This window comes from Salvelinus sp. IW2-2015, linkage group LG31, assembly GCF_002910315.2.
Source record: "Salvelinus sp. IW2-2015 linkage group LG31, ASM291031v2, whole genome shotgun sequence".
In the NCBI taxonomy this organism is placed as follows: domain Eukaryota; kingdom Metazoa; phylum Chordata; class Actinopteri; order Salmoniformes; family Salmonidae; genus Salvelinus; species Salvelinus sp. IW2-2015.
The window spans coordinates 21596925-21623247 of record NC_036870.1 but is presented as its reverse complement, the minus strand read 5'-3'; the positions used below and the strand labels follow the sequence as shown (position 1 = coordinate 21623247).

General features: G+C 44.8%; 3 protein-coding genes and 1 long non-coding RNA gene across 5 annotated transcripts in view; all 4 read left to right on the top strand.

The window, feature by feature from the left end:
- Positions 1-6289, top strand: part of rapgef5a (Rap guanine nucleotide exchange factor (GEF) 5a) — a 37611-nt gene extending 31322 nt beyond the window's left edge. Inside the window, 11 exon segments of the mRNA XM_070436391.1 lie at positions 2801-2950; positions 3234-3331; positions 4614-4652; positions 4654-4701; positions 4793-4823; positions 4826-4964; positions 5110-5200; positions 5299-5349; positions 5562-5714; positions 5816-5870; positions 6054-6289. Coding sequence (XP_070292492.1) covers positions 2801-2950; positions 3234-3331; positions 4614-4652; positions 4654-4701; positions 4793-4823; positions 4826-4964; positions 5110-5200; positions 5299-5349; positions 5562-5714; positions 5816-5870; positions 6054-6172 — 974 coding nt within the window. The 3' untranslated portion in view covers positions 6173-6289.
- Positions 6290-7366: 1077 nt separating this feature from the next.
- LOC139023347 (uncharacterized) lies at positions 7367-8146 on the top strand. The gene is made up of 2 exons (XR_011474483.1): positions 7367-7450; positions 7975-8146. It is a non-coding gene; the product is annotated as an uncharacterized lncRNA (long non-coding RNA).
- A 2903-nt stretch (positions 8147-11049) lies between these two features.
- Positions 11050-20383, top strand: LOC111955858 (cell division cycle-associated 7-like protein). Of its 2 annotated transcripts, none has more exons than XM_023976207.2 (11): positions 11050-11359; positions 15747-15884; positions 15986-16024; positions 16232-16326; positions 16428-16668; positions 16805-16861; positions 17107-17286; positions 17430-17585; positions 17715-17864; positions 17977-18113; positions 19269-20383. In XM_023976207.2, the coding sequence occupies exons 1-11, from the start codon at positions 11342-11344 to the stop codon at positions 19291-19293; spliced, it is 1236 nt and encodes a 411-aa protein (XP_023831975.1). In that variant the 5' UTR covers positions 11050-11341; the 3' UTR covers positions 19294-20383. The 2 variants fall into 2 exon arrangements, with proteins under 2 accessions (XP_023831975.1, XP_023831974.1); XM_023976206.2 differs by having other exon boundaries at positions 17104-17286.
- A 2789-nt stretch (positions 20384-23172) lies between these two features.
- LOC111955758 (transcription factor Sp4-like) overlaps positions 23173-26323 on the top strand; it is a 28792-nt gene continuing 25641 nt past the window's right edge. The window contains exons 1-4 of the mRNA XM_070436390.1: positions 23173-23755; positions 24156-24226; positions 25228-25332; positions 25679-25975. Of these exons, the coding sequence (XP_070292491.1) occupies positions 23749-23755; positions 24156-24226; positions 25228-25332; positions 25679-25975 (480 nt within the window). The 5' untranslated portion in view covers positions 23173-23748. The remainder of the gene's footprint in view (positions 23756-24155; positions 24227-25227; positions 25333-25678; positions 25976-26323) is intronic.

Sequence of the window (26323 nt, the reverse complement as noted above, 5' to 3'; positions counted from 1 at the left end):
AGGCGCTGCTGCGCCTTCTTCACAACGCTGTCTGTGTGGGTGGACCAATTCAGTTTGTCCGTGATGTGTACACCAAGGAACTTAAAACTTTCCACCTTCCCCACTACTGTCCCGTCAATGTGGATAGGGGGGTGCTCCCTCTGCTGTTTCCTGAAGTCCACAATCATCTCCTTTGTTTTGTTGACGTTGAGTGTGAGGTTATTTTCCTGACACCACACTCCGAGGGCCCTCACCTCCTCACTGTAGTGTCGTCCACAGATGGCCAGGTTTGGAGTCAGTTTGATACCATTCCACGTATTCCGCTCCAGCCTTTACCACGAGCAGGTCCTCCCCAATTAAGGTGCCACCAACCTCCTGTGGTGCACACCAAGAAAGCAGCAGATTGCTCTGTTTTAAACATTGTTGCAATTACTACCTACTTTGGAACCCCAAACCCCAGCTGCATAGTCCATCCCTGGACACACACAGGAGTTTTGCTGAAAATAAGCACAGTAACCAAGATCATTTTGTTTAACACTGACCCCAAAGCTGTACCGGCAGAATCTGCTAGCGATATTATGGCATCTTCAAAGGGCATGTGTTCATCCAGAATGAAACCAAGGACCTCTATACCAGGCAGTGTCAGAGGAAGGCCCTAAAAAGTGTTTAAAAATCCAGCCACCCTAGTCTTAGACTGTTCTCTCTGCTACCGCACGGCAAGCGGTACCGGAGCGCCAAGTCTAGGTCCAAGAGGCTTCTAAGCAGCTTCTACCCCCAAGCCATAAGACTCCTGAACACCTAATCAAATGGCTACCCAGACTATTTGCATTGCCCACCCCCTCTTTTACACCGCTGCTACTCTCTATTGTTATCATCTATGCATAGTCACTTTAATAACTCTACCTTCATATACATATTACCTCAACTAACCGGTCCCTCCGCACATTGAGTCTGTACCGTGTACCCCCCTGTATATAGTCTCGCTAATGCTATTTTACTGCTGATCTTGAATTACTTGTTACTTTTATTTCTTATTCTTATCCATATTTTTTTTTAACTGCATTGTCGGTTAGGGGCTCATAAGTAAGTATTTCACTGTAAGGTCTACACCTGTTGTATTTGGTGCATGTGACTAATAAAATTTTATTTTATTTGATATTTATAGAGCCCAGTGTACAATAATGGGGTTGAATCAAAACAAAGGTTGTGTTCACTTCACTGCACGCCTTTCTTTCTGAAATGAAAAATCTGGGTCTTCTCTTGATTTATCGCCAGTCTCAATTTAGTACACCATAGTTTAACAATATTGAACATATTCTGGAGGTCATCTAATGTCTCGGCAAGGACAACTGCACTACATGACCAAACGTATGTGGATGCCTTCTCATCACACATCTCATTCCAAAATCATGGGCATTAATATGGAGCTTATCCCCCCTTTGCTGCTATAAAGCCTCCTTCCCCTGGGAAGGCTTTCCACTAGATGTTGGAACATTGCTGTGGGGACTTGCTTGTGTTCTGATGTTCTGTCAGGTTGAGGTCAGGGCTCTGCAGGCCAGTCAAGTTCTTCCACACCAATCTCGACAAACCATTTCTGTATGAACCTCGCTTTGTGCACGGGGGTATTGTCATGCTGATACAGAAAAGGGCTTTCCGCAAACTGTTGCCACAAAGTTGGAAGCACAGAATCATCTAGAATGTCATTGTATACTGCAGAATTAAGATTTCCTTTCACTGGAACTAAGGGGCCTAGGCCGAACCATGAAAAACAGCCCCAGACCATTATTCCTCCACCAAACTTTACAGTTGGCTCTATGCATTCGGGTAGGTAGCGTTTTCCTGGAATCTGCCAAACTCAGATTCGGCCATGGACTGCCAGATTGTGAAGCGTGATTCATCACTCCAGAGAACGCGTTTCCACTGCTCCAGAGTCCAATGGCGGCAAGCTTTACACCACTCCAGCCGACACTTGGCATTGTGCATGGTGATCTTAGGCTTGTGTGCGGCTGCTCGGCCATGGAAACCCATTTTATGAAGCTCCCAACAAACAGTTATTGTGCTGACGTTGCTTCCAGAGGCAGTTTGGAACTTGGTAGTGAGTATTGCAACCGGGGACAGACAATTTTACGAGCTCCAGCACTTGGCGGTCCCGTTCTGTGAGCTTGTGTGACCTGCCACTTTGCGACTGAGCCGTTTTTGCTCCTAGACGTTTACACTTCACAAAGGGCCCTTACAGTTGACTGGGGCAGCTCTAGCAGGCCAGGAATTTGATGAACTGACTTGTTGGAAAGGTGGCATCCTATGACAGTGCCACGTTGAAAATCACTGAGCTCTTCAGTAAGGCCATTCTACTGTCAATGTTTGTCTATGGAGATTGCATGGCTGTGTTCTCAATTTTATACACCTGTCAGCAACGGGATGAAATAACCAAATCCACTAATTTGAAGGGGCATCGACATACTTTTGTACATATAATGTATATCATCAGTATACAACAAGATGCCCAGGAATATATCCACAACTTCATCACCAAGTTTAGCATGTTTGATTTGTAGGGCTAAATCATTAACATATATTGCAAATAAAGTGGATAAGAGTAGGTCTCCCTGCTTTACACTGTAAAGGGTTGGAAACCAGCCAGTCCTGAGGTCATTGAGGTCATTGAGCTGATCACAGTAAGACTTTGATGGGATCATAGAATCTTCCATCAATTCCCATTTGAATTAGTCTAAAAGCAAGGAGGTCTCTATTCACCCAATCGAAAGCCTTCTGAAAATATGTTTTATTATGTGTTAACGCTATGTGTGTGTGTGTGTTCCAGTGCTGTGTCGTGTGTATGTGAGTGCTGACTCGTACCTGTGTGTTTACACACACTCTTTGCTGAGCGTGGCAGAGCTGCTGAGGATTGTGGGTCAGAAGATGGACCGACCAGAGGAGGACATGGTGCTGGTGACACACACACCTACTGGAGGTACACACACACACACACACACACACACACACACACACACACCACATTCACACAAGTCACAACACACACAACACACACACACACACACACACACACACACACACACACACTGAAGTCACACACACACACCCAGAAGGTACACACACACACTGAAGGTACACACACACACACACACCCACTGAAGGTACTCACACACACACTAACAACTGGAGGTGCACACACACACACACACACACCACTCCTTTTAATTCTCCCCACTTTTTCTCTCACTCTCCCCCTGTAGAAAGGAGGATGTTACAGGCTGGTCAATATGTGTATTCTGAGACTTTGACGCCACAGAGCAAACTGATGGTCTGTCGGAGGGACCTCACACATATTATGGTAATTAACACCATATTCGGTTACACATAATTTGATTGTGGTCATTCACTGACAAATGGTATTTATTTTTTAAACAAAGGCTTGGGGACCTTGATTCAGCTTACCTGGGGTGGGGTGTGTTGCACTCTAAATCAAATCAAACTCAAGCTAAGTATTTGAAAGACAAAAAACACTAACCTACTCTTAACATACTGGTGTGGTGTCTCTGTCTGTCTGTCTGTCTGTCTGTCTGTCTGTCTGTCTGTCTGTCTGTCTGCTGTCTGTGCTGTCTGTTGTCTGTCTGTCTGTCTGTCTGTCTGTCTGTCTGTCTGTCTGTCTGTCTGTCTGTCTGTCTGTCTGTCTGTCTGTCTGTCTGTCTGTCTGTCTGTCTGTCTGTCTGTCTGTCTGTGTCTGTCTGTCTGTCTGTCTGTCTGTCTGTCTGTCTGTCTGTCTGTCTGTCTGTCTGTCTGTCTGTCTGTCTGTCTGTCTGTCTGTCTGTCTGTCTGTCTGTCTGTCTGTCTGTCTGTCTGTCTGTCTGTCTGTTCTGTCTGTCTGTCTGTCTGTCTGTCTGTCTGTCTCTGTTGTCTGTCTGTCTGTCTTCTGTCTGTCTGTCTGTCTGTCTGTCTGTCTGTCTGTCTGTCTGTCTGCTGTCTTGTCTGTCTGTCTGTCTGTCTGTCTGTCTGTCTGTCTGTCTGTCTGTCTGTCTTCTGTCTGTCTGTCTGTCTGTCTGTCTGTCTGTCTGTCTGTCTGTCTGTCTGTCTGTCTGGTCTGTCTGTCTGTCTGTCTGTCTGTCTGTCTGTCTGTCTGTCTGTCTGTCTGTCTGTTCTGTCTGTCTGTCTGTCTGTCTGTCTGTCTGTCTGGTCTGTTCTGTCTGTCTGTCTGTCTGTCTGTCTGTCTGTCTGTCGTCGTCTGTCTGTCTGTCTGTCTGTGTCTGTCTGTCTGTCTGTCTGTCTGTCTGTCTGTCTGTCTGTCTGTCTGTCTGTCTGTCTGTCTGTCTGTTTCTGTCTGTCTGTCTGGTCTGTCTGTCCTGTCTGTCTGTCTGTCTGTCTGTCGTCTGTCTGTCTGTCTGTCTGTCTGTCTGTTCTGTCTGTCTGTCTGTCTGTCTGTCTGTCTGTCTGTCCTGTCTTCTGTTCTGTCTGTTCTGTCTGTCTGTCTGTTCTGTCTGTCTGTCTGTCTGTCTGTCTGTCTGTCTGTCTGTCTGTCTGTCTGTCTGTCTGTCTGTCTGTCTGTCTGTCTGTCTGTCTGTTCTGTCTGTCTGTCTGTCTGTGTAGGCCCCTCTAACAGACAGTGAGCTGGTAGGAGAACAGTGAGGTTGCTGGTAATCAACACCTGGGATATGGCTGCTGTTTCTCACACAACTGGACTGGAACCTCTTCAACTCCATACACGAGGTAACACACACACACACACACACTGGGGAACTTTACTAACACACTCACGCATACACATACACACTCAACTCTCTGTCTTTTCCCCCTGCAGCAGGAGTTGGTGTATTCCACAATGAGCTGTAGTACGGAGGCAGCCACCGGGAGGGGCTATTTGTATTGCTGCAGCGCTGCAATGAGGTCCAGCAGTGGGTTATGTCTGAGGTCCTGATGTGTGTGTCACTCAACAAACGAGTCCAGCTGCTCAAGAAGTTCATAAAGATGCAGCGCAGTAAGAGAACACACACACTTTAGACAATCAAACACACACCACACACACACAACACACCACACACACACACACACACACCACACACACCACACACACACAGGGACACACACACAACTAATCCTGTTTGTTGTTTTATGTAGCTGTAAGGCCCAAAGGAACCTGAACTCAGCGTTTGCCATCATCATGGGACTCAACACAGCAGCCGTCAGCAGACTCAACATAACCTGGGAGGTGTGTGTGTGTGTGTGTGTGTGTGTGTGTGTGTGTGTGTGTGTGTGTGTGTGTGTGTACTCTGACGGTGTGTATCTGTTCCATATGTTTACTTTCAGAAAGTTCCGGGGAAATTCAAGAAGATCTTCTCTGAACTGGAGCTGATCACAGTAAGACTCATTATCATTGGTTTAAAGTAATATTCGTCCTGATAGGCTGGTGGAAAATAGTTAGGAGAAGGTCATGAATTAATGAACAAAATATTCTGGGACTATTGGTGTATCAGTCTCTAGGTTCACATCCACTTGACCCTAAGCCTAACCTCTGACCTCTAACCCCTAACCTTACCCTGACTCCTAACCTCTCATCGTTGTCTCTCCAGGACCCGTCACTGAACCATAAGGCCTACAGAGATGCCTTCAAGAAGATGAAGCCTCCTAAGATCCCRTTCATGCCCCTGCTGTTGAAAGACATCACCTTTATTCACGAGGGAAACAAAACCTTTCAGGACAACCTGGTCAACTTCCAGAAACTGGTGAGTCATGACATGTCTGTTGTGTGTGTGAACGTTTGTCTGTCTGTGTTTAATAACCGTTATCATGGTGACTGACTCTCTTCTATGCCCCGCCCCCTCAGCACATGATCGCCGACACAGTGCGTCTGATTCGCCACTGCCAAAGCGACCAACTCGGTATGTTGTCTCTGTCTGTTTCTGTCTCTCTGTCTGTCTCTCTTTCGGTCTCTCTCTCTCTCTCTTTCTGTCTGTCTGTGCCTGTGTGTCTGTAATGCTGTTCTGTTCAGTCTCTGCTGGTGAAGTCATACAGCTTCAGTGTTTTTGTCTGTGTGTGTGCGTGTGTATCTGTCTGTCTCCTAGGTAACGAGGTGGTGGGGAGCGACAGTGCAGAGGTCAGGGCGAGCGTTCACTACCTGCACATCATCGACAATCAACAGACACTGTTCCAACTGTCACACAAGCTGGAGCCTCGCGCCTGAACACACACTCTCCTAGAGGACCTTCACAGAAAATACACTTTATGTTGAAGGTGCCATTCAAGCCACTGGCTCTTAGCCAATCACAGTTCAGCATCCTGATTCAGCCAGCCAACCACAGAGCTGCACACTGAGACGGCTTCAGACTGAAAATGTATATCTGTCAACCTGATTCAGACTGTTTTTCTATGAAGGTCAAACTTTGACGGACGACAAAGACCAAGGAGAAGACAGACGGCCATTCGTTATTGTTCTGTCATGAATAGTGTTTTTAAGCTAGTCTCCAGAGGAGTTTGTACAGTTACTGAGATTGTGTGTTGTTTCTGGTCTGAAGTTAACAGTTTCATTGTATTAATTATCCTCAGTAGGGAAACAGTCAAGAGACTGCAGATAGTAACTGTTAGTATATGACTGGAAATCATGCAGTAGACGTACAGGAGATGTATATTGTATGTGTTCAGGCCACATGGTGAGATATGCCTCTGGATGACAGTGCCACGGATGGGGGGGAGATGTCCGGATGGGGATGCCATATACAGATTACACACACATCGCTTTTTAAATTGTATCTGTAGGAACCACAAAGTCCTCACCATTTCTGGTCCTGTCATACCACAACATAAAGGTCCTATTATTACACATTGTTATTGGGCGTTAATACCATGGTATTATAGAGATTATTATTACATTGTTATTACACTTTTACTGACTGAAGAGTGAGAGATATGCTGTTTCAATGCCTGTTACACACAGATTTCACTAAGCAACATTGCCTTGGTTTAAACCCAGTGAATGCATTCAACACTGATCAAGTACATCACTGTTAAGACCTGGTGTATTCACACTGACTGATCAAGTACATCACTGTTAAGACCTGGTGTATTCACACTGACTGATCAAGTACATCACTGTTAAGACCTGGTGTATTCACACTGACTGATCAAGTACATCACTGTTAAGACCTGGTGTATTCACACTGACTGATCAAGTACATCACTGTTAAGACCTGGTGTATTCACACTGACTGATCAAGTACATCACTGTTAAGACCTGGTGTATTCACACTGACTGATCAAGTACATCACTGTTAAGACCTGGTGTATTCACACTGACTGATCAAGTACATCACATGAAGCTACGGTACAGTGTTCAGGTGTGTAGAAGCAGGGCAGTAGTGCTATATAACTATTTATTGTAATATTTCGTTTATTTATGTTTCTCTACAGAATGTGACAGTCCTGTGTGCCATATCACACCAGAGCTGTATAAAGACAGACCTCGGTAAAGATTTGCAGGACATATGTGTAAATACATTGAACTGTGTCCAAAAAGGTTTGCTGGTTGAGCTGAAATGCTGTAATGTTTAAAACAGGAGACTAGGGAGTGGAGTTGGTCCAGTGAATGTTACTGTCCTATGTGATTTCATAATGGGGGGAAAAGAGAAAAAAGACAAATGAAGAAGAGACGGAGGGGTGTTGTTGTTTTCTTGCCATGATGATGTAAAGTTCTGTTTTAAAGAATGTTGTTGTTTGCATGACGTGACATCCCCACCAGATCACAATGCAAGATGACACTAAGAGCGTGTCCAAAATTGCATCCTATATAGTGCATTACTTTTGACCAGAGCTATGTGGCCCTGGTCAAACATAGTGCACTATATAGGGAATAGGGAGCTCTGGTTAAAAGTAGTGCACTATATAAGCCAGGGAATAGTGTGCCATTTCAGATTTGCTCTAAGGCTTTATACCACTGTAATATTGTTGATTTGTAAATATGCATAATGTTATTATTTCTCTGTTTTAAAGGTAGGCCTACATTCCACAATAGGATGTCTTCATACACAGCGGGAGAAAGAAAAGAGCAGTATGTTCCCCGTCCCTAACTGCTGAAGCCACACGTCTTTTCTAAAGAGAGGTTTACTACGTCAAAGTTTTACTGGAGATTATGAATAAATTATAGCTTTTATGTCATATTAAACATTGTGTCGATGGTCACTGTCTCTGAATATTATCAGAGGAAGAGAGGAGGACGAGAGGATGGAGGAGTAGGAGAGAAATGATAGAAGAGAGGAAAGAAAATAATAAAATAATAAAGCAGCTGTTTCTCATTTTCACTTCTCATTAAGCGTGAGGTGACATCACCACTGCCTCCCTGTGCATACATTACAAACCCTGTATTTTATGTCAGTGGAAGACAAGTCTTGAGCTCAGCGGGCTAATTGGTGGTGGTGGGCGTGGAGAAGGGGGAGTGACAGGAGAGGGAGAGTACAGCTTCTGCAGGGGCCATTCAGAATGTGTAATAGGCTATGGAATTTAAAAAAGAATAAAGACAATAACACCATCATCATGAGATTATACATATTTGTTGAAGAATATACAGTGCATTTGGAAAGAATTCAGACCCCTTGTTCTAAAAATGATTAAATAGTTTTTTTTTCTCCCCTCATCAATCTACACATAATGACAAAGCACAAACAGGTTTTTAGACATTTTTGCTAATGTATAATTTTTTTTGTGCAAATTTACATAAGTATTCAGACCTTTGACTCAGTACTTTGTTGAAGCCAATTTGGTAGCAATTACAGCCTCTAGTCTTCTTGGGTATGACGCTACAAGCTTGGCACACCTGTATTTGGGGAGTTTCTCCCGTTCTTCTCTGCAGATCCTCAAAAGGTCTGTCAGGATGGATGATGGGGAGCGTCGCTGCACAGCTATTTTCAGGTCTCCAGAGATTCTTGATCGGGTTAAAGTCCAGGCTCTGGCTGGGCCACTCAAGGACATTCAGAGACTTGTCCCGAAGCCACTCCTGCGCGGTGTGCGTAGGGTTGTTGTCCTGTTGGAAGGTGAACCTTTGCCCCACTCTGAGGTCCTGAGCACTGTGGAGCAGGTTTTCATCAAGGATCTCTCTGTATTTTGCTTTGTTAATCTTTTCCTCGATCCTGACTAGTCTCCCAGTCCCTGCTGCTGAAAAACATCCCCACAGCATGATGCTGCCACCACTATGCTTCACCGCAGTAGGCATGGTGCCAGGTCTCCTCCAGACATGACGCTTGGCATTCTGGACAATCTTGGTTTCATCAGACCAGAGAATCTCGTTTCTCATGCCCTGAGAGTCCTTTGGGTGCCTTTTGGCAAACTCCAAGCGGGATGTTGTGTGCCTTTTACTGAGGAGTGGCTTCCGTCTGGTCACTACCATAAAGGCCTGATTGGTGGAGTACTGCAGAAATGGTTGTCCTTCTGGAATGTTCTCCCATCTCCACAGAGGAATTCTGGAGCTCTGTCAGAGTGACCATCGGGTTCTTGGTCACCTCCCTGACCAAGGCCCTTCTACCCTGATTGCTCAGTTTGGCCGTGTGGCCAGCTCTAGGAAGAGTCTTGGTGGTTCCAAACGTCTTAAATTTAAGAATGATGGAGGCCACTGCGTTCTTGGGGACCTTCAATGCTACAGACATTTTTTGGTACCCTTCCCCAGATCTGTGCCTTGACACAATTCTGTCTCGGAGCTCTACGGACAATTCCTTCAACCTCATGGCTTGGTTTTTGCTCTGACATGCACTGTGAACTGTGAGACCTTATATAGACAGATGTGTGTCTTTCCAAATCATGTCCAATCAATTGAATTTACCACAGGTGGATTCCAATCAAGTTGAAGAAACATCTCTAGGATAATGGCCTTGTCTCAGGATGGTAAGTTGGTGGTTGAAGATATCCCTCTAGTGGTGTGGGGGCTGTGTTTTGGCAAAGTGGGTGGGGTTATATCCTTCCTGTTTGGCCCTGTCCGGGGGTATCATCGGATGGGGCCACAGTGTCTCCTGACCCCTCCTGTCTCAGCCTCCAGTATTTATGCTGCAGTAGTTTATGTGTCGGGGGGCTAGGGTCAGTTTGTTATATCTGGAGTACTTCTCCTGTCTTATCCGGTGTCCTGTGTGAATTTAAGTATGCTCTCTCTAATTCTCTCCTTCTCTCTTTCTCCTTCTCTCTCTCGGAGGACCTGAGCCCTAAGACCATGCCTCAGGACTACCTGGCCTGATGACTCCTTGCTGTCCCCAGTCCACCTGGCCGTGCTGCTGCTCCAGTTTCAACTGTTCTGCCTGCGGCTATGGAAACCTGACCTGTTCACCGGACATGAACATATGAATATCTTGGCCATGTTCTGTTATAATCTCCACCCGGCACAGCCAGAAGAGAACTGGCCACCCCTCATAGCCTGGTTCCTCTCTAGGTTTCTTCTTAGGTTTTGGCCTTTCTAGGGAGTTTTTCCTAGCCACCGTGCTTCTACACCTGCATTGCTTGCTGTTTGGGGTTTTACGCTGGGTTTCTGTACAGCACTTTGAGATATCAGCTGATGTAAGAAGGGCTATATAAATAAATTTGATTTGATAATCAATGGAAACATGATGCACATGAGCTCAATTTCGAGTCTCATAGCAAAGGGTCTGAATAGTTATGTAAATAAGGTATTTCTGTTTTATATTTTTTATAAATATGCAAACATTTCTAAAAACCTGTTTTCACTTAGTCATTGTGGGGTATTGTGTTTAGATTGCAGATTTATTTTTGTTTATCAATTTAGAACAAGGCCAATTGTGGGAAAAGTCAAGGGGTCTGAATACTTTCTGAATGCACTGTATGATATAACATAGATTTGTTCAATTTTGTCTTAATGTAGGAAAATCCTAAACATGTAGGCGCCAAATGTTTCCAGATGCAACTTTGCTATTACTTCTTTGTTGCAGACACTGCAGTACAGTAGTTGGATTTTAAAGCACAGAACCTTGAAAAGCCCATTTCTCGGGACAGTGAGATTCTGCCACACCTACATTGTCTTTTTTGCCGCGAAACTGGGAGAGGGCGGGACTCGGGCTGTCCCATTATGTATCCGGGGGAGAAGGAGAGAGACTCCGATCGGAAACTCATTGTAATGATATTACAAATCAATTCACTCTCACGGCCGTCGTATAACGACTTCTACATACAGGAAAAGTATTCTGGGCTCACAAAATCAAGTCATCAAGCTTGAAAACATATTTGAACGAAATTCAAAACTGGACTGCACACCTGCCTTTTGAGACAAGTACATGAACTCGTGTTTTTTTTTACCATTCATTCTTTGTTGCGTGAACTGCATGTGAACTTCTGAGAGAAGGAAAATTCGTCTCTCAAACGAGTTAAAATGCCGTTCTCATCAAAGGTAAGTGAGGTTTAACAGTTGCAGTTTTTATATCTCCACACGGTACAGCCAGAAGAGGACTGGCCACCCCTCAGAGCCTGGTCCCTCTAGGTTTCTAATGAGTTTTTCCTAGCCACTGTGCATCTGCATTGCTTGCTGGTTTGGGGTTTTACGCTGTGCTGTTTAGCCTACAGTACAGTTCAGGGGTCTCAGTCCGGGGTCCTTTATAAGGCCCTTTGGCTTTACTCCTCTAAAGGAAAAGGCTAGCTAAGTCAAGTCATAAAATGTCCAGTTCCTTATTTTATAAATTAAATGTAATTTATATCGACAGCCTATCATAGAAATCAGTGCTGCAGTATTTGAATATTAGAAATGTAATAGGAATGCATTTGGTCTGTTTACATTTTTGTTAGTGGCCAACTCTTTGACTCATTACTGAACCCGAGCTCTTCTGTACTGGTTACACCTCCACCATAGACTACTTTATGGAAAGGACAGTGTGAAAAGGGTATTATATATTAGTGTAGCTTTAACACAGATGAATAGGGGGAAATAGCAAAGTTAGTTATACAACTTTTGTTCACTGCTCTAGCACACTCTGCCAACCCGGATGTTTTAGCCGTGTCTGAATCCTGGCTTAGAAAGACCACCAAAAADTCAGATATTTTCATCCCCAATTACAAGATTTTCAGACAAGATAGAACGGCCAAAGGGGGCGGTGTTGCAATCTACTGCAAAGACTGCCTGCAGAGTTCTGTCTTACTATCCAGGTCTGTTCCCAAACAATTTGAACTTCTACTTTTAAAAATCCACCTCTCTAAAAACAAGTCTCTCACCGTTGCCGCCTGCTATATTGACCACGCCTCCCAGCTGTGCTCTGGACACTATATGTGAACTGATTGCCCCCCATCTATCTTCAGAGTTCTGTGCTAGGCGACCTAAATTTGAACATGCTCAAAACCCAGCCACCTACAATCTAAGCTTGATGCCTCAATCTCACACAAATTACAATGAACCTACCAGGTACCACCCCAATTCGTAAACTCGGGTACCCTCATATGATTCATCTAACAAATTGCCCTCCAAATACACCTCTGCTGTTTTCAACCAAGATCTCAGCGATCACTGCCTCATTGCCTGTATCCGTAATGGGTCAGCGGTCAAACGACCTCCACTCATCACTGTCAAACGCTCCCTGAAACACTTCAAGCGAGCAGGCCTTTCTAATCGACTGGCCGGGGTATCCTGGAAGGATATCGATCTCATCCCGTCAGTAGAGGATGCCTGTCATTTTTTAAAAATGCCTTCCTCACCATCTTGAATAAGCATGCCCCATTCAAGAAATTAGAACCAGGAACAGATATAGCCCTGGTTCTCTCCTGACCTGACTGCCCTTAACCAACAGAAAACATCCTATGGCGTTCTGCATTAGCATCGAACAGCCCCCGTGATATGCAACTTTTCAGGGAGCCAGAAACCAATATACACAGGCAGTAGAACAGCCAAGGCTAGCTTTTTCAAGCAGAATTTGCTTCCTGCAACACAAATTCAAAAAAGTTCTGGGACACCGTAAAGTCCATGGAGAATTAAGAACACCTCCTCACCAGCTTCTCAACCGCGTCTGAATGATAGGAAATCACTGTCCACCACCGAAATCCACTATAATGTGGAGAATTTCAATAAGCATTTTTCCGCACGGCTGGCCATGCTTTCCATCTGGCTGCCCCTACCCGAGACTCTTGCTTGCCCTTCCTTCTCTCATCGCGTCCTTCAGCTTGTCCGCATTTTCTGCCTGTCCCGGATCAGGTCAGTCTCTCTCCGGACAACAGCACGTCCTCAGACGAGGGCCACATGCGAGCATGGCATCTCGGCCAGCTCAACTGTAGACTCTACTGCGGCATTGGTAAGCAATATGCTTTCCCCCATTCTCTTTCTCTCCCGTACTCTATTAAAGGTAAAACAAGATCACGACTTGCATGTCACACTAAAATAAAACATGAACGCCAAGCAAAACGTGCATCGTGACCTAACAAAATCCCAGCTGGGCGCGGTGCCTATGGATATTAGTCTAGCACTATATCATATCCTAAACTAAGTAATCTGACTAAAATATAGATTCTCGCGCACCGATTTAAAATGACTCAGCCTATTTAACTCAGCACTGATTCGAACTCACGATCATCGCTATAATACTCGTGTAGCTGTCCAGGCTTAATTGTGTTTCGGCATCAGAGATATCGCCAAACCAGAATTGAGAGAGAAAGCCAGCACTGAGCGGTAGTAGATCCCCTTCTCAAAGGAGCCGCGCGCAGACCAACCTTCGACCCTGAAACTTTCTATCTAGACCTATCCAATGCTAGTTGACAAACTCCAAACCTTCCTGGACTAGGGCCTTTGCGCGCTCGAAGTTTCGAAAGCGCCAAGTCTGCAGAACAACAACCAGCTATTACCAGCCGCTCAATATAAGATCACCCGCTACCATGATCACAGATTACATAAATCTTGAGAATTTCTCACCAACGGCAACTAGAACAGAATGTCGGTCCGCGCCTATCAATCTGGTTTCAGAGCTGGGGGTGCCCCTCAGCCACGCTCAAGGCATAACGACATCGTACCGCCATCGATAGGAAACAATACTGTGCAGCCGTATTCATTGACCTGGCCAAGGCTTTTGACTCTGTCAATCACCACATCCTCATTGGCAGACTCGACAGCCTTGGTTTCTTAATGATTGCCCTGCCTGGTCACCAACTACTTCTCTTGATCGAGTTCAGTGTGTCAAATCGAGGGTCTGTTGTCCGGGCCTCTGGTCAGTCTCTATGGGGGTGCCACAGGGTTCAATTCTTGGACGCGACTCTCTTCTCTGTATACATCATGATGTCGCTCTTGCTGCTGGTGATTCTCTGATCCACCTCTACGCAGACGACACTATTCTGTATACTTCTGGCCCTTCTTTTGACACTGTGTTAACAACTCTCGGCGAGCTTCAATGCCATACAACTCTCCTTCCGTGGCTCCAACTGCTCTTAAATACAAGTAAAACCAAATGCATGCTCTTCAACCGATCGCTGCCTGCCCCTGCCCCCCTGTCCAACATCACTACTTGGACGGTTCTGACTTAGAATATGTGGACAACTACAAATACCTAGGTGTCTGGTTAGACTGTAAACTCTCCCTTCCAGACTCACATCAAACACTCTCAATCCAAAGTCAAATCTAGAATTGGCTTCCTATTCCGCACAAAGCATCCTTTACTCATGCTGCAAACATACCCTTGTAAAACTGACCATCACTACCAATCCTCGACTTCGGTGATGTCATTTCAAAATAGCCTCCAAACACAATCACAACAAACACATGAACTACACAACCAACGTAAATATGGAGTGCCTATTATGAGTGCATTTACCGTGTTCATACGCTATGTCACCAAAGCCCATATACTATAACCCACACACCACTGCCGGCGACCGTGTACACTCTCGTTCGGCTGGCCCTCGCTACATCAATCTTAATGCTGTCGCCAAGACTTCTCATCTTGGTTCAGATGTCATTCTCTACACACCGCCCTGCTAGGTAAGTCCCCCCTAGCTCTGCTCGTGTCACCTATAGCAGCACCTATGTGTCTGTAGCACGCGCCTCCAGCAGGTTATCTCTCTACACGTCATCTGCTCACATTAAACCAATTCTCTTCCTTTGGACGCCTCTCCTTCCCGTTACAATGCATGTCTCGTCTGCAGATGTGGAACGAACTCTAATAAAAAGTGTTTTGTTAAATTGGGATAAACTATCTCCCTCACTAGCTTTAAGCACAGCTGTCAGAGCAGCTCATAGATTACTGCACCTGTACATAACCCATCTCAATCTATAATATTAGCACCAAACAACTACCTTCTTTTACCTACTGTATTTTTTATTAATTTATTTTGCTCCTTTGCACCCCATTATTTTCTGTCTCTACTTTGCACTTTCTTCCGCTGCAAACCCACCCATTCCAGGGTTTTTTTTAGTTTTATTTTACTTGCTGTGTTGTATTTCACATTCACCCTCATGGCCTTTATAATTTATATTATTTTTTTATTGTAAATTTTCATCTTTATTTAATTTTATCATCCACAAAAATATTAGTGCTTAGTTGTTTGTGCCTTTACACCTCCCTTATCTCACCTCACTTGCTCACATTGTATATAGACTTATTTTTTTTTCACTGTATTATTGACTATATGTTTGTTTTACTCCATGTGTAACTATGTGTTGTTGTATGTGTCGAACTGCTTTGCTTTATCTTGGCCAGGTCGCAATTGTAAATGAGAACGTGTTCTCAATTTGCCTACCTGGTTAAATAAAGGTTAAATAAATAAAAATAAAAAAAACTATCTTTGGCTTTAATCTGTTGTCTGTCCTTCAGACCCCCAGGACACTGGCGGCCATCTTTGAGAGTCCCAGTGACGACGAGGACTTCCTGGGTTTTGCCATGTCAGTGCCTAGTGACAGCGAATCAGACGACAGCAGGGACAGCCTTGCCTCTGAGGACTCTGGGAAGCCGGTGAGTAACTGTCAATCTTTACCACACACACTACAATCCTGGTTTACTTAATTCTGCTACAGTTAGCGATTGAAATAATCCATCCATCTCTCTCTCTTCAGGCCGTGCGTTTCAGGTCAAAGTTTGTGACCGCAGAGTTGGTAAGTCTGTTCAGCCATTCAGACAGTGAGGGGGAGGGTTTTTAGGGCTTTGGTGAGGAAGAGAACAGAGGGTTCAGAAGCAGGATGAAGGCTATGGTATTGAGACCTAACATGGCATCTCTTTTCTACTGTTCTCTCCAGTGGTATGTGTGTATGGGGATGCTTGGTTGTACCATGACTCTTCTCTCCTTTTTTCGGGCGCTCCAGTGCGTAGCGGAGGAGAGTGATGAAGACACAGGTTTCTACTCCGAGGGGGAGGAGCCAGAGACACACACAAGGAGGAGTCTCTGTGTTGCCTTTAGGTGTGTACGAGTGTTCAACTGTGTGTATGTGTGTGTCTCAAATGGCACCCTATTCACTATGATCCACTGCTTTTTGAATAGAGTTGAATACTCTGCTTCAGGTTTCCCACCAAAAGACTCTCTGCCAAGAAAGGGGAGGCACCAAAGAAACCCCAGCCAATCACTACCGCCCCTCCAAAGAGGAGAACCAATGAAAAGGAGCATCTGAAAAGGGGTGTGTCTCGGGTGTCCTGTGGGATGGTGACACGGGGTCAGAAACAGCCTCTAAAAAAAGAGGAGGAGGAGGTTGAGTCTCCAGTTCTAAATAAACGAGCCAAGAACATCCAGGAGAACAAGGCCATGGTACATAACCACTGCCCGGGGTCGTGTTCCGTAGGCGCTTACACTACTGAATACAACCCTGCTATCTACTTTCTCTCTTGTTATTATTGTGTATATTGGAAGGGTTTTCTCATCCTGTGTTATTGTTGTCCTTCAGTTGGCCAAGCTGTTTGCTGACCTGACCAACATGGCTGAACCCCCCCCCTCTACCATGGTGAGTTAGTACACTACACACTTGACTGGGCTAATGGAATTGGTTCATATTGTGCATGTTTCAGATTAATGTACCACAGTTGGACTGGCGGAATCTGTAAATCACCTTGCTTCCCAAAGATAAGCGGCACTGCAGCTCGTCTTGTTCAAACTGATCCCCTGAAACATGCAGACTTTCTCAGGTGACTCGTGACTTCTGGGTGTTGTAGTTTTGACTGGTGCATTGTGGGTGTTGTGTTCCAGAAGAAGAGGCGTGTGAGTGAGAAGCCGACCCCTCGTAGACGAGGTGTGTATGAGGGGGGTGAGAGGAGGAACCCATCGCGTGCGGCCAGACCGCCAGAGAAGTTTGGGGTGGAGGAGCGGAGTACCTCTCCCTCACGAAGCAACAGATCTGTGAGGACTATCTGTGTCAGGAAACTACTGGAGGTACACAAGGGCACACATGACTTACATATGCTTGTTCACACACACACTCATTATGCACACACACACACATTCTTTACACAGGTAACTCTTGATCATTGTGAACAGGTAGATGATGATGATGATGGTGGTTTGTGTGTGGCCAGGTGGATGATGAGCTGAGTAGAAGTGGGAAGAAGAGGAGGGCGAGCAGCGGGAAGAGGAGGAAGATTACACATGTGAGATCAGTCGATGAGATCACAGAGGAAGAGCTGGACAACGTGGCGGAAGGCGCCAAAGACAAGATACTGGACAAGGACCACGTAAGAGATACACACACACACACACACACACAGCAAGGCTTTTATAATTGTCACTTTTCATCAGCTGCTCAGTTCTGCTATCTATCCATCTGTCCTGTGATAGAGATGGAACTGGTGTGTGTGTTCCAGGGCAGCACTTGTCATCAGTGTAGACAGAAGACTCTGGACACCAAGACGGTGTGTCGTAGCGGAGTATGTTCAGGGGGCAAGGGTCAGTTTTGTGGGCCCTGTCTGAGGAACCGCTACGGAGAGGACGTACGCTCTGCCCTGCTGGATCCAGTTAGTATACACACACAGCCCCTGTCCTCGACCCCATCAGTACACCAAATATATTGTTTTGTCACTAAATCCATGTTTCTCTGTGTCTCTGTATCCCGCGCTCTCTCTCCAGGACTGGGAGTGTCCTCTGTGTAGAGGAATCTGTAACTGCAGTCTGTGTCGACGGAGAGAAGGACGCTGTGCAACAGGACAACTCGTCCATTTGGCTCAACACAAGGGCCACAGCAACGTCCAAGATTACCTGGAGAGGTAGGTGCAGTGGTGGAAAAAGTACCCGGTTGTCATACTTGTGGAAAAGTCCAGATGCCTTAATAGAAAATCACTCAAGTAAAAGTCACCCAGTAAAATACTACTTGAGTCAAAGTATTTGGTTTTTAATGTACTTAAGTAAGAGTATAAATCATTTCAAATTCCTTACCAGATGGTATGATTTTGGTGTTTTTTATTTTGGAATAGCCAGGGACACACTCCAACACTTGGACATCATGTACAAAAAAAGCATTTGTGTTTAGTGAGTCCTCCAGATCAGAGGGAGTAGGGATGACCAGGGATGTTCTCTTGATAAGTTAGTGAATTTGACCATTTTCCTGTCTTGCTAAGCATTCAAAATGTAACGAGTACTTTTGGGTGTCCAGTGGTGTAAAAATACTTGAAAGTACTACTTATGCAGTTTTTATGGACAACTTTTACTTCACTACATTCCTAAAGAAAATAATGTACTTTTTACTCCATACATTTTCCCTGACAGAAGGCTACTCTTTAAGTAGGCTACCCGTTACATTGTGAATGCTTAGCAGGACAGGAAAATGGTCCATTTCATGCACTTACTGTATCTAGAGAACATCCCTGGTCCTCCCTACTGCCTCTGATCTGGAGGACTCACTAAACAGTGAACATCCCTGGTCCTCCCTACTGCCTCTGATCTGGAGGACTCACTAAACACTGGAGGACTTGTTTTGTAAATTATGTCTGAGTGTTGGAGTGTGCATCTGGCTATCTGTAAATAAAATGGTGCCGTCTGGTTTGCTTAATATTAGGAATTTAAGATGTATATTTAACCAAATACTTTTACTCAAGTAGTATTTTACTGGGTGACTTTCACCTCTACTTGAGTCATTTTCTATTACGATATCTTTAGTTTTTACTCAAGTATGACAATTGGATACTTTTTCCACCACTGTGGGTGTCAGTGAAAATTTATGGAGTAAAAAAATAAAGTACATTATTTTCTTTGGGAATGTAATGGCGTTACCCCCCAAAACTACTTAAGTAGTACTTTAAAGTATTTTTACTTAAGTACTTTACCACTGTGTAGGTAGTGTGTGTTTTAATTTGGCTGTGTGTTTGATTGAGCTAATAAAGGTTGTTTTTAATTTAAAAATGTCTACTTTTCTTTCTCCACAGCATCCAAAAAGATCTTCGAGCCTAGAGACAAGACCAGACAAGCAGACAGCTCCCCCATTGGTCAGGACAGACAGTTACACCCTGGAGGCCCAGAGGGAGAGACCCAGCAGACAGAGGGGGTGTCTCAATAATCTCTTCTTTCTCCTGAAGTGTACACTCTTCACTACTTCCCACAAAGCATTGGATTTGCAGAGGCATGGGCTAAAGGGAATTTCCACCATATTTCTTATACCAGTCATTTCCCTACAAATCAATGGATGGAAGTGAACAAGTGCACACTTTGGGCAGAAGGAGAGATAATTAGGACGTAGTCATACTGACACAGAATTGTTCTGCTTTAGTACTGCCACAGTTCAGACTCGAGTCCAGGGTTTTGGATCTCTAGATGGTCTAGAACAGTGTTCCTCAATGACTGCCACGTCCTTCTAACACCCTATTTAATCAGTCATGTTCAGTACGGAGACAACGTTTTGAAACGGGAGGTAGTACCTGATATTTTCCAGTAAGAACATGTAATTACCATTTATTGTTGCAAAATGTTTTGCTACGGTGTACACCACTGAATATGACCCATGAAAACCATAACTTGTGGATCCCTGCAACTAAAAAGATTGAGCAACACCGGTCTAGATGGATATCTGTGGTTCCAAGGCTGTGTTTACACAGGCAGCCCGATTCTGAAATCATATTTTTATGCAACAGCAGTCAGGCAGTGGAGTTTAACTTTTTATTAGACCTTGGATGGGGCGGAGGGTACAGACAACCGCTGTTAAATTCAGTACCTTTTTAATTTGGGGAATAATGTTTACGCACCTATTATTATGCTAAATTAGCATAGTTTGAGTTTACGTTACTTCAGAGTTTACACCTATTTTACCACTGCATCCCTAGTAGTAAGACATGGTCAACCTTTTACTGAAAGGAACAGAACATATTCCCTTGATTATAGACAATAGCCAATACAATTGGACCTATGGGATGTATAGTGTACTGTTTATTACACTGTTTTAATGTTTTTTTCCTTCTATATTGAGTTAAAGTTATAAGACTGCTTCTGAAAGTGGACACTGTATGTTAGTTGAATCTGAAATAAAGAACTGAAGTTCAAATGTTAACTAGTTGGTGTCTATCACAATGGCTGTAGTAGCAGTTTGGAATGTGTGTAGATTTAGTATTCTAGGGTTAGTGAAGGAGAACACATTTCAGGAGAAAAGGGGAAGAATCTAAATTGGTCTTGAGGTCAAGGGGGGGGTCAATTGTTGGGTCCTGAGATAGTCGTGACCACGGATAACGACCAGGTGCCTTCCCTGTCTGTTGGGTTAAAACGTGGATGAGTGTGCCTTCCCTGTCTGTTGGGTTAAAACGTGGATGAGTGTGCCTTCCCTGTCTGTTTGGGTTAAAACGTGATGAGTGTGCCTTCCTGTCTGTTGGGTTAAAACGTGGATGAGTGTGCCTTCCCTGTCTGTTGGGTTAAAACGTGGATGAGTGTGCCTTCCCTGTCTGTTGGTTAAAACGTGGATGAGTGTGTTCCCTGTCTGTTGGGTTAAAACGTGGATGAGTGTGCCTTCCCTGTCTGTTGGGTTAAAACGTGGATGAGTGTGCCTTCCCTGTCTGTTGGGTTAAAACGTGGATGAGTGTGCCTTCCCTGTCTGTTGGGTTAAAACGTGGATGAGTGTGCTTCCCTGTCTGTTGGGTTAAAACGTGGATGAGTGTGCCTTCCTGTCTGTTGGGTTAAAACGTGGATGAGTGTGCCTTCCCTGTCTGTTGGGTTAAAACGTGATGAGTGTGCCTTCCTGTCTGTTGGTTAAAACGTGGATGAGTGTGCCTTCCTGTCTGTTGGGTTTAAAACGTGATGAGTGTGCGTTACTGTCTGTTGGGTTAAAACGTGGATGAGGTTGCGTGTACTGTCTGTTGGGTTAAAACGTGGATGAGTGTGCGTGTACTGTCTGTTGGGTTAAAACGTGGATGAGTGTGCCTTCCCTGTCTGTTGGGTTAAAACGTGGATGAGTGTGCGTGTACTGTCTGTTGGGTTAAAACGTGGATGAGTGTGCGTGTACTGTCTGTTGGGTTAAAACGTGGATGAGTGTGCGTGTACTGTCTGTTGGGTTAAAACGTGGATGAGTGTGCGTGTACTGTCTGTTGGGTTAAAACGTGGATGAGTGTGCGTGTCTGTCTGTTGTTTAAAACGTGGATGAGTGTGCCTTCCCTGTCTGTTGGGTTAAAACGTGGATGAGTGTGCCTTCCCTGTCTGTTGGGTTAAAACGTGGATGAGTGTGCGTGTACTGTCTGTTGGGTTAAAACATGGATGAGTGCGTGTAACTTTTGGTAGATTAGTGGAGACCATTTTACATTTTAGTAATTTAGCAGACGCTCTTATTCAGAGCATTCATCTTCATTTCAACGGTTTTACTGAGTTACAGTTCATATAAGGGAATCAATCAATTTAAATACATTGATTGGGCCCTAATCTATGGATTTCACATGACTGGGCAGGGGCGCAGCCATGGGTGGGCTTGGGAGCGCATAGGCTCACTGACTGGGGAGCCAGGCCCAGCCAATCAGAATTAGTTTTTCCTCACAAAAGGGCCTTATTACAGACCCAAATAATCCTCAGTTTCATCAGGTGTCCGGGTGGCTGGTCTCAGACAGATCACGCAGGTGAAGAAGCCGGATGTGGAGGTCCTGGGCTGGTGTGGTTACATGTGGTCTGCGGTTGTGAGGCCGGTTGGACTTACTGCCAAATTCTCTAAAACAACATTGGAGGCAGGTTATGGTAGAGAAATTAACATTCAATTATCTGGCAACTGATCTGGTGGATATTCCTGCAGTCAGGATGCCAATTGCACACCCCCTCAACTTGAGACATCTGTGTCATTGTGTTGTGTGACACAACTGCACATTTTAGAGTGGCCTTTTATTGTCCCAAGCACAAGGTGCACCTGTGTAGTGATCATTCTGTTTAATCGGCTTCTTGATATGCCACATGTGTCAAGTGGGTGAATTATCTTGGCAAATGAGAAATGCTCACTAACAGGGTTGTAAACAAATTTGTGCACAACATTTGAGAGAAATAAGCTTTCTGTGTGTATGGAACATTTTGGGGATCTTTTATTTCAGCTCATGAAACATGGGAGCAACACTTTACATGTCATGTTTATATTTTTGTTCAGTATAATATACAGTAGACAGAGAGAGAGGCTGTCTGTTATAAGGGATAGTCTCTGTATATTATAATGGCTGGTCTCTATATAGCAGGGCTGCCCAACCCTCTTCCCGGAGATCTACAGTCCAACCCTCATTTAATTAACATACCTGATTCTACTAATTAGCTGCTCAACAAGACCTTAACTAGCTGCATCAGATACCCTAAATTAGGGTTGGACTGAAAACCTACAGGACAGTAGATCTCCAGGAAGAGGGTTGGGCAGCCCTGCTGTATAGTATAAGAGCTAGTCTCTTATATATACAAAACGGGGGGAGAGAGGCAGCGAGAGAGTATCCCTTATAATATACAGATAGCGAGTGTCCCTTATTCGACGGCGAGAACGGGAGATACACTGACCATATAATAGAGGGGGCGAGACAGACTCACCCCTGTGATAGAGAGGGAGAGAAAGCTGAAGGCAGCGAGAGGCCAACCTTCATCAAAATAAGAGTGGAGGAGGAAAGGAGAGACTGGCCCTCATGATAAAAAAGAGAACAGAACGTTCACACCTCACCTCTTGCCCAACCCCCACATCACACAGTCACCGCCTTCTCTATGCTTCTCACCCTACCTTGACTCTACGCCGCACGAGCCGTACAGCTCACCGCAAGGCAGACTGGGAGATGAAGTCCCCGTCGCCACAACACATTTCGAAGGCGAGGCTTCGCTAAATACAACTCCCATCTCAACCCTCGCAGACCGAGTCCTGAATATGTGGGAGGAGCGCACCGCCCACAAAAAGCCACAGCTATCTGTCTCCAGCTGCAATTCTAAAATTCAACTATTAAAATAGCCATAAAATAGTGGTATTGATGAGGGGTGTTTTTGCATGAAGATCGTTGGAAAGGCTTGTTGTACGTAGCGGCAGAAACAGCAGAGGCAGAAAGAGAGGAGAGAGGGCGAGGGGAGTTGGTCTGATGGGTAAATGGAAGTGGGTGGGCCTACCGCGGACACATTACTAACTTGAATTAGAATACATTTTTTCAGTCGATTTTTCCGTTAATGGAATTAACGCGCGTTGGTCGTTAAAGGGTGTTTTCGGTTGGTTTTGAGAGGCGTCGGACGCGGAAACCGGACCGTTTCCCGTTATCACGGGAGGTTTGATTGTTGCTCGAGTTTTGTACCGCCCTTCCTGCCGAGTGGGTGGTTTAGGTGCTAACCGGAGCGACGACACAGCCCAGCTCGAGCTATTCGCGGAGAAAAAAGGCCGTCCTTACCCGGTGCTTTAGCCGGCCTTTCTCCCCTAGCCTCTCCTCTCTGGTTTATGAATGCGTTATGAGTGGTAGGTACCCTCCCCTCTCATCTCCGTCTCCACCCCTCTATCCCTCTTTTCTTTCTCCCTCGCTTTCTTTGCATACAGCCTGACAGATATGCAGAAACCGTTTGATGATAAAGAATAGCTTATTCCTAAAACAGGCAACACGTTTCCATAACCGATCTGTAGATGAATTAGTCTCTAATCGGGCTCCGATCAATGTGTATGCCTTTTCGCCAGTAGTTGAACCATATGTTGTCACTACACTGTTATAAAACCATGTGCAGGGAAATATTGACATCTTTATAGCCTATTTTTATCAGGTATAACCCACTGTGTTATTGATAAATGTGATCACTAATCATTCAGTCCTCCAGTGTTAGTCTATTGATTATTGATCAAGTATTGTTTGATCGATGGTCCTCAGATCAGAAGAAGGAAGTGTCGGGATCAGAAGGAGGGAAACCAGGCAAGAAAGGCAAACGTTCTGGATCACAGGTAGGCTGGTACACACACACACCACTTCCTGGTTCTGTCTAGAGACCATGTTCAGAGGATTGCATTATGTCTATCAACACCAATAATGGACTTGTCTTTGGCTCCATGTCTATGAGATTAGGTTTTTACAGTATAATAAAACATATTTATATAATATTTTCATAGCATTTCCATAGCATGTGTTCTGACAGGGTTTTCCAAAGGCATGTTTGATTCTAGTGTTGAAATAGACTGTCATGTAGCTTCTGTGCAAAAAACCCCACTAGCTGTCTATACAGGCAGCTTTAGAGGTGTGTGTGTGGGTGATATTAAATATTTGCCTGCGACCTACACTCCTAGAACAAAAGGTGCTATCTAGAACCTAGAAGGGTTCTTTGGCTGTCCCCATAGGAGAACCCTTTTAATAACACTTTTTTTGGTTCCAGGTATAACCATTTTGGGTTCCATGTAGAACCCTTTCTACAAAAGGTTCTACCTGGAACCAAAAAGGGTTATACCTGTAACCAAAAAGGGTTCTCCTATAGGGACAGCCGAAGAACCCGTTTTTTTCGAAGAGTGTAGTTCCTTCGTGACTACTGCTCTCTCTCTGTATGTTGTCTCTGTGTGTGTGTTTCTCTCTCTGTCTCTCTATCTATCTGTGTGTGTCTCTCTCTTTCCGTATTGCTCTCTCTGTCTATATGCATGTTGTCTCTCTCTTCTCCCTTTGTCTCTCTCTCAATCTCTGTATCTCTCTCTCTGTCTATATACATGTTGTCTGTGTGTGTGTGTGTGTCTCTCTCTGTATCTCTCTCTCTCTGTCTATATGCATGTTGTCTCTGTGTGTCTCTCTCTCTCTCTCTTTGTCTGTCTCTCTCTCTCTGTCTATATGCATGTTGTCTCTGTGTGTCTCTCTCTCTCTCTCTTTGTCTGTCTCTCTCTCTGTCTATATGCATGTTGTCTCTGTGTGTGTGTTCTATGTTTGAATTCCCCTATCTGCCTGTGTGTGTATTCTCTCTTTCTAGGATTCCCAGCCGTCTCCCCTAGCCCTACTGGCTGCGACCTGCAGTAAGATAGGAGGTCAGGGAGGAGTGGAAGGACAGGTCCAGTTGCAAGCTGGTCAAATACAGGTAGCAATCAGTACTAATTATATCGCTATAGGTTTTGTTATTCCTTGTATTAATGTTCTTGTTACTGTTATAGTTGTTACAATGTTGGTAATGTAAGTTCTGAAACAATAAGACATTATAAAGACTCATACATGCTTTAACATGGTACATACACTACATGGCCATTTTAAAGACTCATACATGCTTTAACATGGTATATATCTGCAGACTTTCAGTGTACTGTGTGTTGATTGTACTTCCAGACCCAGGAACACATAGATTCAGCCAGGAACCAGACTCTGGTTCCTACTCTAGTACATGTTTATTCAATGATGTTTATTTATTGTTTATGTATATTTATTTGCAGTTGCAGGGTGGGCAGATCCAGGGTCATATAGTTGTAGACGCAGCAGGTAATCAGACTCTGGTTCAGCAGCAGTTAGAACTGGTTCCTGCCCAGTTCACTGGTAATGGCTGGCAGATCATCACTACCGCTCCCCAAATGGCCAATGACACTGCCAATCAACCTGTCGCCGTAACGCTGGCCACCACTTCAGCCAATGACAGTGCTCCGGCAGGCCGTAAGGTGAAGGCAGTGTGCGGGACTAAAACCATAGCAGCCAATCAGCAGCCTCAGCAGCAGCAGCAGTTCCAGATCATCCAGGTTTGTGTGTGTGTGTGTGTGTGTGTGTGTGTGTTGGTTGCTGCCCCCCCAGGGATGCGGTCTGGGGGCTGATGTGGATCTGTTGGCCGTCTGCCGTCTGCAGGTGGGGGATCACCTGGTATTGGACCCACCCCCTGACGAAGGCATATTTTGCACCTGGAGAGACAAACAATAACATTACTTAAAAACATAGTGACATTAGGTGGGCATGTTCTGAACCTGGACACAGAAACAGAATACTATACAGTATATAGTACTCCACTCTCCATGTCTAAGAAAAAGACAGTTATAGGTTATAGGACCAGAATTCCACATGACTGCATCCCTCCAGTCAACTTTCCAATTCCT